The sequence below is a fragment of the Thamnophis sirtalis genome, unplaced genomic scaffold (assembly GCF_051295495.1).
Source record: "Thamnophis sirtalis isolate CommonGarterSnake01/CBP01778 unplaced genomic scaffold, rThaSir2_p1.2 scaffold_4, whole genome shotgun sequence".
Classification (NCBI taxonomy): Eukaryota; Metazoa; Chordata; class Lepidosauria; order Squamata; family Natricidae; genus Thamnophis; species Thamnophis sirtalis.
The window spans coordinates 119,982,504-119,998,699 of record NW_028261384.1 but is presented as its reverse complement, the minus strand read 5'-3'; the positions used below and the strand labels follow the sequence as shown (position 1 = coordinate 119,998,699).

The 16,196-nt window shown below is 42.7% G+C and overlaps 1 protein-coding gene across 11 annotated transcripts in view; it reads left to right on the top strand.

The window, feature by feature from the left end:
* The window catches only part of LOC106553386 (myosin-10), an 87,384-nt gene that overhangs the window by 28,444 nt on the left and 42,744 nt on the right, over positions 1-16,196 (top strand). For 7 of the 11 annotated variants that reach the window (XM_087713939.1, XM_087713938.1, XM_014071864.2 and 4 more), the window contains 11 exons: positions 1,280-1,423; positions 4,032-4,127; positions 5,329-5,447; positions 5,591-5,743; positions 6,873-7,046; positions 7,563-7,736; positions 9,744-9,858; positions 12,024-12,217; positions 14,485-14,606; positions 15,025-15,094; positions 15,209-15,369. In XM_087713939.1, the coding sequence (XP_087570065.1) occupies positions 1,280-1,423; positions 4,032-4,127; positions 5,329-5,447; positions 5,591-5,743; positions 6,873-7,046; positions 7,563-7,736; positions 9,744-9,858; positions 12,024-12,217; positions 14,485-14,606; positions 15,025-15,094; positions 15,209-15,369 (1,522 nt within the window). Of the gene's footprint in view, positions 1-1,279; positions 1,424-4,031; positions 4,128-5,328; positions 5,448-5,590; positions 5,744-6,872; positions 7,047-7,562; positions 7,737-9,743; positions 9,859-10,127; positions 10,197-12,023; positions 12,218-14,484; positions 14,607-15,024; positions 15,095-15,208; positions 15,370-16,196 lie in introns of all 11 variants that reach the window. The other 4 variants (XM_087713933.1, XM_087713934.1, XM_087713932.1 and 1 more) reach the window with 1 other exon arrangement.

The window sequence follows — 16,196 nt, the reverse complement described above, 5'->3', positions numbered from 1 at the left end:
GTATAATTTGATTTCTTATTAGTAACATATGACCATCACTAAGTCTTCTATCTTATGATTCTTGATGAGAGCATATGCCCCCAAAACAAATTCCTTGTGTGTCCAACCACACTTGGCCAATAAAGAATTCTATTCTATTCTATTCTATTCTAAAAAGGGAGTCTTAAACTTAACAGAAATCTAAAGCACCCTGGATGATCTCTAAACCTTCCGAATCTTGGTCTGTCAAAGCAGACTCTAGTCCATTTTAAATGTTGTCCCCGTCTGATGAGTCCTAATAGTGTATTGCTAACCTAACTAAAAAAAGAGTCACAAAAGCTTTCGTTACCTCCTGTTGAATTAATGCAATGACTCTACTACATGGAGCTGCCCTCGAAGACCATCCAGAACTATAAGCGGTCTGAAATGAAGCATTGTGCAATTTTGGGTGGCTCTACACTTCACCCAAATAACACCCACTGCCGTGTGAACTGCACTGCTTCCAGTTGCTTTCTGGGTGCAGTTCCAAGGTGCTGGTTATCACTTTTAAAGCCCTACATGGCACAGAGTTAGGTTACTTGTGGGACCACCTCTCTCTGAAGTATCTTGCCCAATTATATAGGTTTTGGCGCCCTCTGTCTCTCTTCTTCAATGTTGCCATTCTGAGGGCCTCTTGATGTCCATTTCAGTTCTTTGGATCAGGTTCCCACACAAGATCAGAGGGATCCCTATCCTTGTGAGACTCTTTCTCAAGCATTGAGCTTAGATGGGGGTTGAGCTGTGAGGTCCTTTGCTCCGGCTCCTGGGTGGGGGGAGGGAACTTTTTTTTAATGGATTCTTGTGAGCCATCTAGAGACATTGTTTGAGGTAGGTAAAAGGTAAAGGTTCCCCTCGCACATATGTGCTAGTCGTTCCCGACTCTAGGGGGCGATGCTCATCTCCATTTCAAAGCCGAAGAGCCAGCGCTGTCCAAAGACATCTCCGTGGTCATGACTAAACGCTGAAGGCGCACGGAATGCTGTTACTTTCCAAAGTAACAAAGGTGGTTCCTATTTTTTTGTACTTGAATTTTTACTTGCTTTCGAACTGCTAGGTTGACAGAAGCTGGGACAAGTAACGGGAGCTCACTCTGTTACATGGTGCTAGGGATTCGAATGCTGAACTGTGGATCTTCTGATCGATAAGCTCAGCATCTTAGTCACTGAGCCACTGTGCCTTATAAATGCTGTAAATTTTGTTTAATAAGCTTGTATGCCACTTCTGGAGGTCCCTATAACATCTTTGTTTCCTGCCCCTGTAGGGGAGCTGCTGCTGGAACCATTCAATCAGTATCGCTTTCTGTCGAATGGGTACCTGCCCATCCCTGGACAGCAGGATAAGGAGATCTTCCATGAGACTATGGAATCCATGCGTATCATGGGCTTTTCACATGAGGAGATACATTGTGAGTCACTCTTTTATGTGTGTGCATATATCTGTTGCATCCTGGTTGCAATTAAGAAAGTATCTGACTTAACATTCCATCTATGGTCGTGGTCATAGTTTTATTTATGATGTGCTTTCAACTAAGTGCAGTATAGATTTTGAATAAAATATTTGATACAAATATATACAGTCCTTGATTTACAATTGAACCAGGGGTGGGTTCCTGCCAGTTCTAACCTCTTCTATAGGTTCCACAAATCTACAGTGCCATTTAGAACCAGTTCCAGCTCCCTCCCCTCGCCCGTCCGCACATCATCAAGATGAAGAGCGAGAGGAGGAATTCTGGGAATTGAACTCCACAAGTCTTAAAGCTGTCAAGTTTGAACACCCCTGGGGTTTTTTTTTTACATGAGCCGAGGTGGCGCAGTGGTTAGGGTGCAGTACTGCAGGCCACTTCAGCTGACTGTTATCTGCAGTTCAGCGGTTCTAATCTCACCGGCTCAAGGTTGACTCAGCCTTCCATCCTTCCGAGGTGGGTGAAATGAGGACCCAGACTGTGGGGGCGATATGCTGACTCTGTAAACCGCTTAGAGAGGGCTGAAAGCCCTATGAAGCGGTATATAAGTCTAACTGCTGTTGCTATTGCTGTTTTTTTTCTAAAGGGTTAGGGGTGCAAGGGTCTTGTAAATTGACAGCTTTAAGATTTGCACACTTCAATGCCAGAGTTTCTGAGCCAACATTTTGGTTGCTAAGCAAGAGGGTTATTAAGTGAGTTTCACCACATTTTACAAGTTGGTCACGCCCACCCAGTCACATGACTGCCACTCAGTCACATGACTGGCATGCCACTCCCACAAAGCAGGCCACACCTACAGGACAGGTTCTAAAAAAAATTTGAAACCCACCATTGAATTGAACCCCAAATTTCTGTTAAGTGAGACAATTGTCAAGTGAGTTTTACTCCATCTTACGACCTTTCTTGCCATAGTTGTTAAAGAAATCACTGCAGTTGATAAGTTAGTAATCCGGTTTCCCCATTGACTTTGTTTGTCAGAAGGTCACAAACAGGGGATCACATGACCTTGGGACAGAGTAACGGCCATAAATATGAACCAGATGCCAAGCATCTGAATTTTGATCACATGATGACTATGCTCCAAAAGTTGTCACTATGAAAAATTGTCATAAGTGGAAAAATCCAGTGCCATTGCAACTTTAAACAATAATTAAATGAACTGTTGCAAGTCGAGGACTTCTTGTATTACCATCCATTACCTTATAACTTTGTAATGTGAAATAAAGAACCAGTTTGCTGCAGTGGTTAAGGCACCAGGCTAGAAACGGGGAGATGGTGAGTTCTAGTCCCATCTTAGGCATGAAGCCAGCTGGGTGATTTTGGGCCAGTCACCCACTCTTAGCTCTTGGAAGCAGGCAATGGCAAACCATTTCTGACATCTTGCTAAGAAAACTGAAGAGATAGGAGTCAAAACTAAGTCACAAAGTGTATGAAATAAGGGGTGACAGGACTATGACCTAGAATAGTTTTAACTATTATATGTTTGAAATGACCAATAGATATGAAAATACATTAAAAGTAACAAGTAATTGTTTAAGTGATGTCACGAGTAGATATTAAATGTTGTTATCAACATTGTGTTACCTGCCACAATAAACGAAAACAAGTTGTTAAAATTCCTATTTATTATTGGTCTGCACTGATCTTAAATCCCTTTGGATATCCACAAGCAGAGTAAAAATGTAATAACCATCCATTGGCAAATCTTTTATCTCCAATTTTCTTATGTATACATATAATTAATATTCTTAAAGTATTGTAGAAGTTGTTTGTAAAGGCCATTTCTGCAATAAGAAGTTTTAGCATTGCTTCACAGTTCCATTTTAAGCAATTTTTACAATGTAGTGAATGTTGTGATTTGTTTTTTATTATAATTCCAGTAATGCTCCTTCATATAGTGAAGGAGGAGAAAGGGAGAAGGAGAGGGGGAGAGAGAGGAGAGAGGGAGGGAAGGGGGGGAGAGAGAGAGAGAGGGAGGGAGGGCAGAGGAGAGGGAGAAAGAGAGAGAGAGAGAGAGAAAGAGAGGGAGGGAGGGAGACTTAACCTCGAAGGAACATCTGAATACATAAAGAATATGTACCCCAATTTCTTTCCTGCATAGAGACTTTAGAGCATTGTGATTTCTCTTACTATTTTAATATAACATTAAAACAATTAATACAATATTAAAACAGTAAGGGAAATGACAGTGTGGCTCTTGTGATGATCCTTGGGTTTGAAATGTTTCGAATGCTGCTTGTTAGTTGTTGCAGTCCCAGCCTGCTGCAGTGAATGTCAAGTCTTACATGTTTCATCAGTCCAAAAATTCAAATTCTTTAGAATTAGGAGGGCAGTGGAGAAAGGTAACATAGCATGTGTGTTTAAAATACCTTGTAGCTTTGTCCCTGTTCTCGCTTGGCAGGGAGGCCTGTTGCAATGCACTATGTGAGAAAATATATTCTTATGTTTTGTGTTACACTTTATGCTGAACCTGTTTGAAGGGATGAGTTTGAATAGGATTGTTTGCAAAATGTGGACATGTGGTTTTGCTAAGGGTCATCCTTCCACACAGGTATGCTGCGGATGGTCTCAGCTGTGCTGCAGTTTGGCAACGTTGTCTTCCGTAAAGAGAGGAATACAGACCAGGCCTCCATGCCGGATAACACAGGTATTTCAGATTAGTAGCTTTAAATGAGAAACCGCTGACTTTTCAGAAATGTTAGCAAGTACAGGTAGTCCTCATCTTATGACTGCAATTGAGCCCGGAATTATGGCCATAAGCAATGGCAATCATTAAGATGATGGGGGGAGATGCAGTGTCAGAAATCCAGAACTGGGTTATAAGTAGTTCTGGGAATGCCTGTCATAACTTTGAAAAGTCACTAAGCAACTGGTTGTTAAGCAAGGACTGACTAAGCACTTCGCTGTGATCAGAACTCATACTACATTTTTATTGAGGAGTCAGCTGCAAAAGATATATTCTTGTTAAAATGATACAAGTGCAGGGGGAACATTTTTTGTTTTATTATTATAAGATAGTAGCCAATAACCTGCGGTTGCTCAGGTATTTATTTAAGGGGGGGAAAACGTGCGGAACAAATGTAATTTCTAATGTTCGATTTTCCCCCTTAGCAGAGCGAGCCCCCTTGTGGAGTACAGTGAAGCCATTACCATGGCAACTCCTCTGTGCTGCATAGTAGAAGCCATTATACGGCAGTACAGTAGAAGCCATTTTAAGGCACAATAGGATGTATCTTAACAAAACACACACCGTGGGGGTTTTTAGGGGTATTTTACCCCCTCAGTATTTGTCTCCAGGGAGTAAGTCATCTGTATACCAAGTTTGGTTGAAATCGCTCAAGGCATTCCAGAGTTATACTGGAACATACACACATACAGCCATTTATATATATATATGTATGTGTATGTGTATGTATATGTATATGTATATGTATATGTATATGTATATGTATATGTATATGTATATGTATATGTATATGTATATGTATGTATGTATATATATATAAATATATAAATGTATAAATGTATACATACATACATACATACATACATACATACATACATATATATATATATATATATAAAAATATATAAATATATAAAAGATAGGAATAGAAATAGATAGATAGAAGAAGATTGATTTCCATTTTGGCTCTAGGAAACAATATTTCAAATTTAAGTTTCACAATAATCTTCATATGAAAATTCAGGTTTCTGTCAAACATTCCTATGGGCTAGGAACTGCTTTTTGAAAGGGAGAAGGGAGTGGAGGAGGTGAAACTGAAAAGAAAACTGGCGGGAAAGGACCTGACAGAGGGCTCTTATTGGTCTCCTCTGTGTCTTTGCAGCCGCTCAAAAACTCTGTCACCTCCTGGGCATGAATGTGACGGAGTTCACCCGTGCCATCCTTACCCCACGCATCAAGGTCGGCCGAGACTACGTGCAGAAGGCACAGACGAAAGAGCAGGTCAGTGGCACTGATGACTATGGGTGACATGTAGGTGGGTGGTCCCGAAGAACCCTTGAAGGAGGGCTTGCCAAAATAAATAAGTGTGTATGGAATATATGGGCCAAGATGAGCCTGTTTTCATCTCGACCTTCCCTTCTTAGGCTGACTTTGCTGTGGAAGCATTGGCCAAAGCCACTTATGAGCGGCTCTTCCGCTGGCTTGTGCATCGAATCAACCGTGCATTGGATCGTACCAAGCGCCAGGGGGCATCTTTCATCGGCATTTTGGATATTGCTGGATTTGAAATATTTCAGGTGAGGGGAGATCTGCTAGCCACAAAATCCGGTATGGTTCCTCTTACTTTTTTCACTACCCGATCACTGGTGGAATTCAAAAATTTTTACTACTGGTTCTGTGGGCATGACTTGGTGGGCGTGGCTCAGTGGGCATGGCAGGGGAAGGTTATTGCAAAATCCTCATTCCCTCCCCACCCCACTAACCTGCTTCCCAGCTCTGTTCTCCTGTGCAGGGCAACAGAAGACCCAGCCGATCAGCTGGGACTCGGGAGGCAGCAAATAGTTGGGGGGAGGGGCAGTCAGAGGTGGTATTTTCTGGTTCTCTGAACTACTTAAAATTTCTGCTACCAGTTCTCCAGAACTGGTCAGAACCTGCTGAATACCACCTCTGTATCTGCAAAGCTGTTTTCAATCCTTTCCTTCCAATTGTGTTGTTGATCTTCTCTTTAACTAAATCCATAAGTTTCAGCTGAACCATTTCCTCTGATTCAGAGCTGTAATTCTTCCCAGTAGAGATTCTAGGCCAGGGGTCTGCAGCTCTGGAGCTGCATGTGGCTCTTTCCTCCCTCTGCTGTGGCTCTGTCATCGGTTGGCACCACAATTTTGAGAGGAGCTTTCGGTGGGCACCAGGAGAAAACTCTATGGCAATGGAAGAGTTTTCCAGTTGTATCCACAATTGATAGGGCTTTCGGTTATGACAGGTAGAGGAAAAAGTAGGCCGCACTAAGAGGAGATTCTATGGTGGGGGAACTGAACTTCCGGTCAGCTCCACAATTGAACACTGGGCTTCCGGTTAGGACCTTAGTGGCTCCCGGTGTTTTCTTTTCTATGGGTCCAAATGGCTTTTTGAGTGTTTAAGTTTGCTGACCCCTGCTCTAGGCCAATTGTCTTCGTATTCTGCAAGGGAGACTTTGAGAAGTATACTGGTGGATGTTCTTGGAGAGACAGCTTCCTTGATAGCCTTATCCTGGGCATTGTCACCCAGCAAACTTTACTGACAGAGTGAATGACAAAGAGGCTTATCTTGACATGTCAATAGATTCACAGGGAGAAAACACCGTTTTCTCAGTAAAATGCACAGTAAAATGCATCATATGTTGAATCCCCTGTGAATGTTTTCTTTTCCACCACTCTCTCCCTTCTGCAGCTGAACTCCTTTGAACAACTCTGCATCAACTACACCAATGAAAAGCTCCAGCAGCTCTTCAATCACACAATGTTTGTGCTAGAGCAGGAAGAATACCAACGGGAAGGCATTGAGTGGAATTTCATTGACTTCGGCTTGGACCTTCAACCCTGCATTGACCTCATTGAGAGACCAGTGAGTGATCTGGGATGCTGTGAAGTTGTTACATGTGGAGGGCCAAGAAAACATGGCCTCCAGCTCTTCAGAGAACCTTCTCCTCTTCAGTGGTTGTTGCACCTCTTTATTGTCCTTGCTGGTGGGGTGGTTTTCTGAAAGTATTCTTTGGGGTGGGAATGGTATTCTCTTCACTTCCGGTTCGGTAGCGGTAGCGCACATGTGCAGAAGGTCTGTGATGACATCAGGGTGGATGGGTGGAGCCTCGCGACGCCGCCATTACTGGTTCGCCTGAACTGGTGCGAACCGGCAGCGTACCACCTCTGGGTGAGAGTCAAAATCAGATCTTTAACTTGGATCGTAAACTTCCATGTTATCCGTAAATAGCCCACAGTGGAAGACAATTATTTGCCTAATATCTCAGGCATGATGCAATTGCTGTTCCTTTTGTAACTCATTTTCTCCCGTGCTCTGTCCAAGTTACCTATAGCCCTTGGAATCTTTCTAATGGTTTGGGTCTACCTTGCTTTCTCCCAGGCAAACCCTCCTGGGCTGCTAGCTCTGCTAGATGAAGAGTGCTGGTTCCCTAAAGCCACCGATAAGAGCTTTGTGGAAAAGGTTTCCCAGGAGCAAGGGTCCCATCCCAAATTCCAGAAACCCCGACAGCTGCGGGATAAAGCTGACTTCTGCATCATCCATTATGCTGGCAGAGTAAGTTGCAACTTCCGTCGACTCCTTTTCCTTTTCACTGGCACTTCCATGTTCACTGCCTTTCCCAAACTGAGTCCTTTCAGATGTATTGGACTATGACTTGTTATTATCTGAAGCAAGCAACCATGGACAGTTGTAGTCTTATCACAGCTGAGGACCCAAAATTGAAATTCTCTAATGTTGGCAAATGCTGGTAGCTTACTATGATAGCTGAGGCTTTCAAATTAAATTTCCATTCAGAGAATCTGAGATAGCATCAAGATTCTGAGATAGCCCAACTAAAGAACCCAGAGAACAGCTGTTTTGCAGAAAGCATGGTTTTCTCTTAGTTTTTCTTCCATTCATTTGCCCAGTTGTTGTTTTTCTTTCTTCTTTTTGGAGTTTGCCCTGCTGAATTGCAGGATGGACCCATTTCGTTTTCCATTGCACTTGCCTCGTTCACGCAGCAAAATTACCAGTGATGTGATGAGAGGCTTTATTTTTCAGCCAGCCTGCGAACAAAGTTTGTTGCTGATCAGGGCTGAGAGGGAGTGACTGATTTGAGGTCATCCATTGGCTTTCATGCTTAAGAGAAGACTAAAAACTGTTTCTCTTGCATTTTATACCACTCTGGACTGTAATTAATTGCTGGAGCCTTTGAAATTCTATGTTGTGAAATCTCAACGCCTTTGGATAATATTAGCTGAAGAATGATAGAATAGAATCCAGTGATGGTGAACCTTTTTGGCACTGAGTGCCGAAAAGGTTGCACGGAAACATCGTGTGCCCACACTCATCAGGGCTGCGCTCTGGAAAAGCCGAACTTCCGGGTTCTGGCGTTGCATGGACACCCGAAGATCAGCTTGCTGGCGCGCATGCACAGGGCGGTTTTTAGCACTGCCGCATGCATGAAGTGATCGTGCTCCGGAAAAGCCAAACTTCTGGGTTCTGGTACACATGAGTACCCAACAGTTCTGCACATACAGGTTTTTGGCACTGCCACGCACACAAAGGGCAACTGATCATCATGCATGCATGCACACCAGAAACCCCGAAAATAAATAGGCAAGGCCGTGCGTGCTACACAATATGGCTTCGCGTGCTACTTTGGGCACAAGTGCCACAGGTTCACCATCATGGGAATAGACAGTACAGACAATCCTCAACTTATTATCACAGTTCAGACCAAAACTTCCACTGCAAAGTGAGGTGGCCACTAAGTCATTTGCACCTTATTTTTTTTTGCCACAGTCATTAAGCAAACCAACATGGTAGTTAAGTGAATCATGCAGTTGCTAAGCAATCCCAGTGTCTTCCATTGACTTTTCTTTCTTTTTAAAAAAAACACAATTCAATAAAATATCTTTAATACAAGTCTATGGCAAATACAGAATTATAGGAACTCTAACAGCACTTTTCCAGCTTCATTTACACTGAATTGATTAAGGCTTAGCCTTTTTTTTTAAACTTTTTTTTTTGCTTACATCTTCACATCTTTGCAACACATTACACTTCTTTTACATATCTGTTGTGATTCTTTTATCTGTACAAATAAGTCTTGTATAGCTATAACACACACACACACACACACACACACACACACATATATATCCATTTATATTATTTCATACATCTTTTTTCTTCATGCTATATATACGTAACATTCTACATATTCTATGTAAAACAACCTTTATTACGCAAATAAGACTTTTGTTATTGGGAAGGTTGCCAATGCTGATTAGGTGACCCAGGGACATTGAAGCCATTATAAATGCATTCCAAGTGCCCAAGCTTTGATCATGTGACTGCAGATACAGCGCCACGGTCGTAAGTGCGAGGACCGATTGTAAGTCGCTTTTTTCAGCACTGTCACAAGTTCAGACAGTCGATACACAAACTGTCGCAAGTGGAGGGCTGCAGTACAAGACCAGGTGGATTTGCTACGAAGAACGGTTCTGACGTTGTTTAACCTTTTGATCCTTTCTCGTCTTCCTCCTCCTCCTCCTCCTCCCTGTTTTCCATTGAAAGGTTGACTACAAAGCGGACGAGTGGCTCATGAAAAATATGGACCCTTTGAATGACAATGTGGCCACTCTCCTTCACCAGAGCACAGACAAGTTCACTGCTGAACTGTGGAAAGATGGTAAGAGGGTTGGAGTCCTTCTGTAACCTGTATCTGCTTGCCTTCCTAATATGTGTTGCCTGTGAATAAGAGATAGCTTGCTGATTGTATTGTATGCGAACATGACTTCTCGTGCGTGAAAATCTTTGTCACTGCTGATACTAACCACTCTGCTATTTGCTGTTTCTCTTCTTTCTTGTTCCACTTCTTCTGTCCTGTAATGGATGATCTTGTGAAACCTTATCCTCCCCTTCTCTCCACTTGCCTCTTCTGTCCTGTCCTGTCGCCAGAGATCCAGAATATACAGAAGGTTTATTTCTTTGACAGCTATGCCGTGGCATCTCAGGTTCCAGCCGAAAGTACGTTTCTTCCTTTCAACATGCAAGACATGCCTGCATGTGGTCAGAAAGGTGGCAGGTCTGTCCTAGGGAACAGCCAGACATGCATCGGTTCGTCTTAATTTGGGATTTAATTTGCTGAATTAAATACAGAGCTAAATCCCATTCACTTAAATAGGGATGAACCTCAAGTTAAGGTGTTTTGGAAAAGCCATTTAAAAATTGTTAATGAACTTGAGAATTAAAGTTCCAAAACTTTTTCCACTCTCTTTTCTTTTGACTGATCTGCTTGGGCTAAAGTACCATCATCTCTCTTTATTCAAAACTCTGTTTCCTGCACTTTTTAAAGTCACTTTTTAGATGAGGATATTTCGTGAATGGATATTCAAATACTTTTTATCATTGATTTGTACAGGCAGTCCTTGACTTACAACCATAAATGGGCCCAGAATTTCCATTGCTAAAGGAATGCAGTTGTTAAGTAAATTACGCCCAATTTTACAGCCTTTTTTGCCATAGTTAAGTGAATCATGGCAGTTATTAAGTGGTCATTAAAAAAATCCAGCTTCCCCCATTGACTTTGCTTGTCAGAAGCATGCTGGGAAAGTCACAAATGACAATTACATGACCCTGGGACAATCATAAACATATGCCAGTTGCCAAGTGCCTGCATTTGGGTCATGTGATCATGGGAATGGTGCAAAGTTTCTAAGTGTGAGATTGTAAGTCACTTTTTTCAATGCCTTGGTAACTCTGAATGGTCACTAAACAAGTGGTCATAAGTCGAAGACTACCTGCAAACTTGCCATGTTTCCCAATGTTTATTCCTTGTTTTTCCTACTGAAGAAAGTTTGATCATGTAATTCAATATGGACAGTTTCTTAAATGACAGGGGAAGGTTTTCTCTATTCATTGCTATTTTGGTAAGTCATAAATGCACAAAAATAAACAATGTCCCCATACCTGCTAGTGTAGAATGAAAATAGCAATTCTACATGCAGTTTGTAGTGTCAGATTAATGACTTATTAGTACCAAGAACCAGGTACTACTGAGAGAAATCAATTCTTTTATTGATGAATAATATTTACAACATATTAGCTTCCATGCTGCTTACAATTTAAATTAAGTGGCTTCAGAAATGGAGACAGGTAGGTAGGTGCCTGTCCAAAATCTTAAAGGAGCTCGCTTGGAAATCTTACAGGACTGGACTGTCTCAAGGTCATACTTTTTAAAAACAAGTCCCTAAAAGGCAGACGTTATAACTTGGAATGTCATGATATCATCAGAATGCGCAGCACTATTATTTTTGGCCAAAATATTAGATATTTGTAGTGATTATGGGGTGCCTGATGCTTTAAGCCAGTGTTTCCCAACCTTGGCAACTTTAAGATGTGTGGACTTCAATTCCCAGAATTCCCCACCCAGCAAAACTGGATGGGGAATTCTGGGAATTGAAGTCCACGAATCTTAAACTTGCCGTGGCTTCTTGATCTTTTAGCTAAGATCAAGTGAAGTGTTCTTAAAGTTGCCAAGATTGAAAAAAAACACCGCTTTAAACTCTCCAATCTGTTCATTCATTCTGGAAATTGCAAAGGAGTACTGGGTGGGTTTGATGTGGCCATATTGCCTCACCCCAATCCAAACTGTCTGTATCTCCTATCTAGTCCTTTAGTTTTAAATGCAATGTAGTTCGATAATTGGGTAACTTCTGCTCCTCACAGGATAACTCCCATAGATGTATGTTTACTTGAGATGGAGATTGGAAACTGAGGAAATAGACATGTTTTTGGAATTTCAATATAGGGAATAGGATGGAGAGATCAAAAGCCTTTTCTCCTTCTCCCTAGTGGATCGGATTGTGGGTCTGGACCAAGTAAGCGGGATGGGAGACCTGGCCTTTGGCGCCTCCTACAAGACAAAGAAAGGAATGTTCCGGACTGTAGGACAGCTGTATAAGGAATCTCTCTCCAAACTTATGTCAACCTTGCGCAATACCAACCCCAACTTTGTGCGGTGCATCATACCCAACCATGAGAAAAGAGTGAGTGGGAACTTTAGGGCCTGGGATACATTCATTCATTGTCTGAAGGAAGCCATGAAAGATGTTGACCATTCGTTTTTCTTAGACATATCAAAAGATCTTAAGATCTCCCCTGTTACACAAACGTGGGAAGGCTTTTTCTTGATACAGAATAACAGAGTTGGAAGGACCTTGGAGGTCTTCTAGTCCAACCTCCTGCTCAAGCAGGAGACCCTAGTACCATTTCAGACAAATGGCTGTCCAATCTCTTCTTAAAATCCCCCAATGGTGGAGCACCAGAAGTTCTGGAGGGAAGTTGTTCCACTGATTAATTGTTCTAACCGTCAGGGAAATTCCTCCTCAGTTCCAAGTTGCTTCTCTCCTTGATCAGCTTCCATCCATTGTGTCTTATCCTGCCTTCAGGTGCTCTGGAGCAGGGATCTCCAACCTTAGCCACTTTAAGACTTGTGGACTTCAAGTCCCAGAATTCCTCAGTTTTGCTGGCTGAGGAATTCTGAAAATTGAAGTCCACAAGTCTTAAAGTGGCCAAGGTTGGAGACCCTGCTCTGGAGAGTAGATTGAGCCTCTCTTCTTTGTGGCAGTCCCTTAGATATTGAAAGGCTACTATCACATCACCTCTAGTGATCCAATACAGTCCAAGCCTACAGTGTTGTTAGTTAGTAGCTAACAGAGCTGGGCATTTTATGATTGTCCCTGTGCAGCCCATATGAATTCCTTTAAATTTTGAAGGTGACGTCCTTTTTTTTTTTTCAATTTACATGCACGCCTTTGCACATTCACTCCGCTATTGGTCTGGCCCTTTACAGCAGTCCCAGTTTCTCATGTCACCCATGGAAAATTAATTGCCCATTCGTGAGCTAACAACACCAAATCTTAACCAAGCAAAAGCTTCACATGCCTATGTAACAGGGGAGTACTGGTAATCCACAACTTCCAACCATAATGGCGACCGCCCATCATGGTTGTAAGTCGTGGCAGTCGTAAAACAGCTCATCCAAATGATCGACCCAATTTTCTGACCTTTTTTTGCAGACCTTTTTACTCATTGTTAAGTAAATGCAGTGTTAAGTTAGCCAATGGTATGTTAAGGGACAGTTTGGCTGCAAATCATAAGTAAATGCTGGATTTTGGCAAAATTGTTATAAAATATGGTCATGTGACCACAGAATATGGTAAATGACCATACATGCAGGCTTGTTGCCAAGTACTTGAGATGCACTCACATGACCATGCCGGGGGGGGGGGGGAACGGGGGGGACAGCTGTTGGAATTTTGGAACCACATTGTAAGTGTCCCCCATCCCCCTGGGAAGTCTGTTGTAAGTTCAGTCACTAAGTACCGTATATTTCGGAGTATAAGACGGACCTCAAAAAAGAGGGTGAAAAACTGGGTGCGTCTTATACCCTGAATACACCATTCCACACCCTCTTTGCAGAAATGGACATGCAGAGGGTTTGGGAGGCTTGCAAAGTGCTCCTGAGGGCTGGAGAGGGCAAACCCCCCCCCCAGCTCTCAGGAGTACTCTACAAGCCTCCCAAAGCCTCTGCATGTCCTTTTTTTTTTTTTTTTGAGAAAAAAATGGCCTGTTTTTGCGAAAAACGGGTCGTTTTTTGCTTGTTCCCCCCCCAAGCCCCCAGGAGTCCTCTACAAGCCTCCCAAGGCTCTGCATGCCCCCCCTCTTTTTTTTTTTGCAAAAAATGAGGCATGCAGAGGGCTTGGAAGGCCTGCAGAGTGCAAAAACTTTTTTAAAAATTTACCTCTTCAAAATCATGGTGCGTCTTATACTCTGAAAAATATGGTAAACTGCCATAAGTCAAGAAGGACCTATATTCAGCCCTTGGTAGTACTCTTCCTTGTGAGAAAAAAATCTTGAAGGTGAAATAATTAGCCTGATTGAGTGTCTTTTGTGTTAAAAACTATTGTGTGTATCTTTTGAGCGTAAAAGAATATATGTGATATAATATGGGAATATTGAATTTGAATCAAAGGAAGCCTAGGGCTGAATTCTCACTCACTCTACAGAATTAATCAGCCATGTATCTTCAGCCTCATTTATCTCTCAAAATTGTTATGAATGTGAGCAGTGTGCCTCGAGCTATCTGCAAAAAAGTTGACAATAAACATGGAAAAGAAATCAGAAAAAAACAAGAAGTGATATCATTAGTGGCTGACTCTAGAGTGCTGAGGAATCCCCGCCCAGATTCTTCAGAGATAGACCCTGTTGTGGCTCCTTTTCTCACACGTCCTTTCCTTGACACCTGTTGCAGGCTGGAAAACTGGAGCCACATCTTGTACTGGACCAGCTGCGTTGCAATGGAGTCCTAGAGGGAATTCGCATCTGCCGCCAGGGATTCCCCAATCGTATTATCTTTCAGGAATTCCGCCAAAGGTACGGCATTTTGGTGATAGATTTTCAGCAAAAGGGGACATAAGCAAGAAGGCCAAAACAGATCTCGGTCTTTTAGGATTTTATCTTCGGCCTTAATGTTTTTAGAGGTTAGAGATGCCATTTGTGACTTCCATTTGATACTCAGGCCTAAGTGTCTCCTATTTTGCTGCGTGCCAGTGTTAAAATGTTGGATTTGGACCAGGGAAAGATAGATTGAAGTCCAACCTCACTGACTTTCAGGCAGTTGCTGTCTCTCAGCCCAATAATGGTAGCTGTTGTGACTGTTAAAATGGAAGACGAGCCGCTCTTCTCTGTGGGAAAGGTGAAATTAAAAACCAAACGAATAGAGATAAATTATATGCAAGGAGGCTAAAGGTCGAAAAGTAATCCATATTTTTCCCCCCACATTCCTCAACAGATACGAGATCCTGACACCAAATGCCATTCCCAAAGGCTTCATGGATGGGAAACAGGCCTGTGAGCGTATGGTAGGTGTCAGGCTAGCTTGATAGAACCGTCAAGGCAGCCTGGGCTAAAATGAGTTCGCTCCCAGGGTGGTTTGAATGGGTCCCTTATCCTCTTCTGCTCTTTTGTCATTCCAGATCAAGGCTTTGGAGCTGGACCCTAATCTCTACCGCATTGGCCAGAGTAAGATCTTCTTCCGGGCTGGTGTCTTGGCGCACCTGGAAGAGGAACGAGACCTGAAGATTACAGATATAATCGTGTCCTTCCAAGCAGCGGCCAGGGGATACCTAGCTCGCAAGTGAGCACTGAGCAGGGACTGGGTTGAATTATGAACTGGATCTAAAAGCATGGACAGAAGGATCCAAAACAGACTTCCCAATGTTGATGGAATCCATCTTCCTGAACTTTCAGACTAGGACTTCTCTCTGCCTTGTTACTTGATTATTTTTTTAAATAGAAGACTGAACCAGAAGCATCATAGGCGTGAAGCTGGGACGGGAGAAGCTCAAATCCCGTGATGGCAAACCTATGGCATGCGAGCTGTTGCTCAGCTCCACTGCACATGTGTGCCTGTCTCCCATTGGCCAGCTGATTTTCGGGGGGCCGGCCGACCCCCAGTGCAGGGGGTGGGGGATCGTGCCACATTTTTGATTTCAGGAGGCTTCTGGGAGGCTTGCTAGGCTCAAAATGAGGCATGAGGGGGGTTGCATGCGTGGGGGGAGCATGTGTGGGGATTGGGGGAAAGTGTGGGGGTAATGCATGCATGGAGGGCGCATTGCATTATGGGTGTGGGCATGCACATGCACACGCAGAGAAAAAGATTAACCATTACTGCTCTAGCCATCAGCAATGCCTATTAAGCTGCTTAGAGTTGCCTCTGGTGAGATGGGTGGCATATAAGTTTAATAAATAAATAGGTTTGGTAGCATCTGAAAACCCACAGTTTCCTAATTCCCTAAAGAAGACATGATAGAACTGTCCCCTAAAAGATAAAATTCTCTTTTATAATAGTCCATAATTGATAACTTTAACAGATTTACAGGTAGCCCTTGACTTTACAACTGGTCACTTAGTGAATGTGTGAAGTTACAAAGGAATTCCCTAGGGTTAATTATAACCTATTTC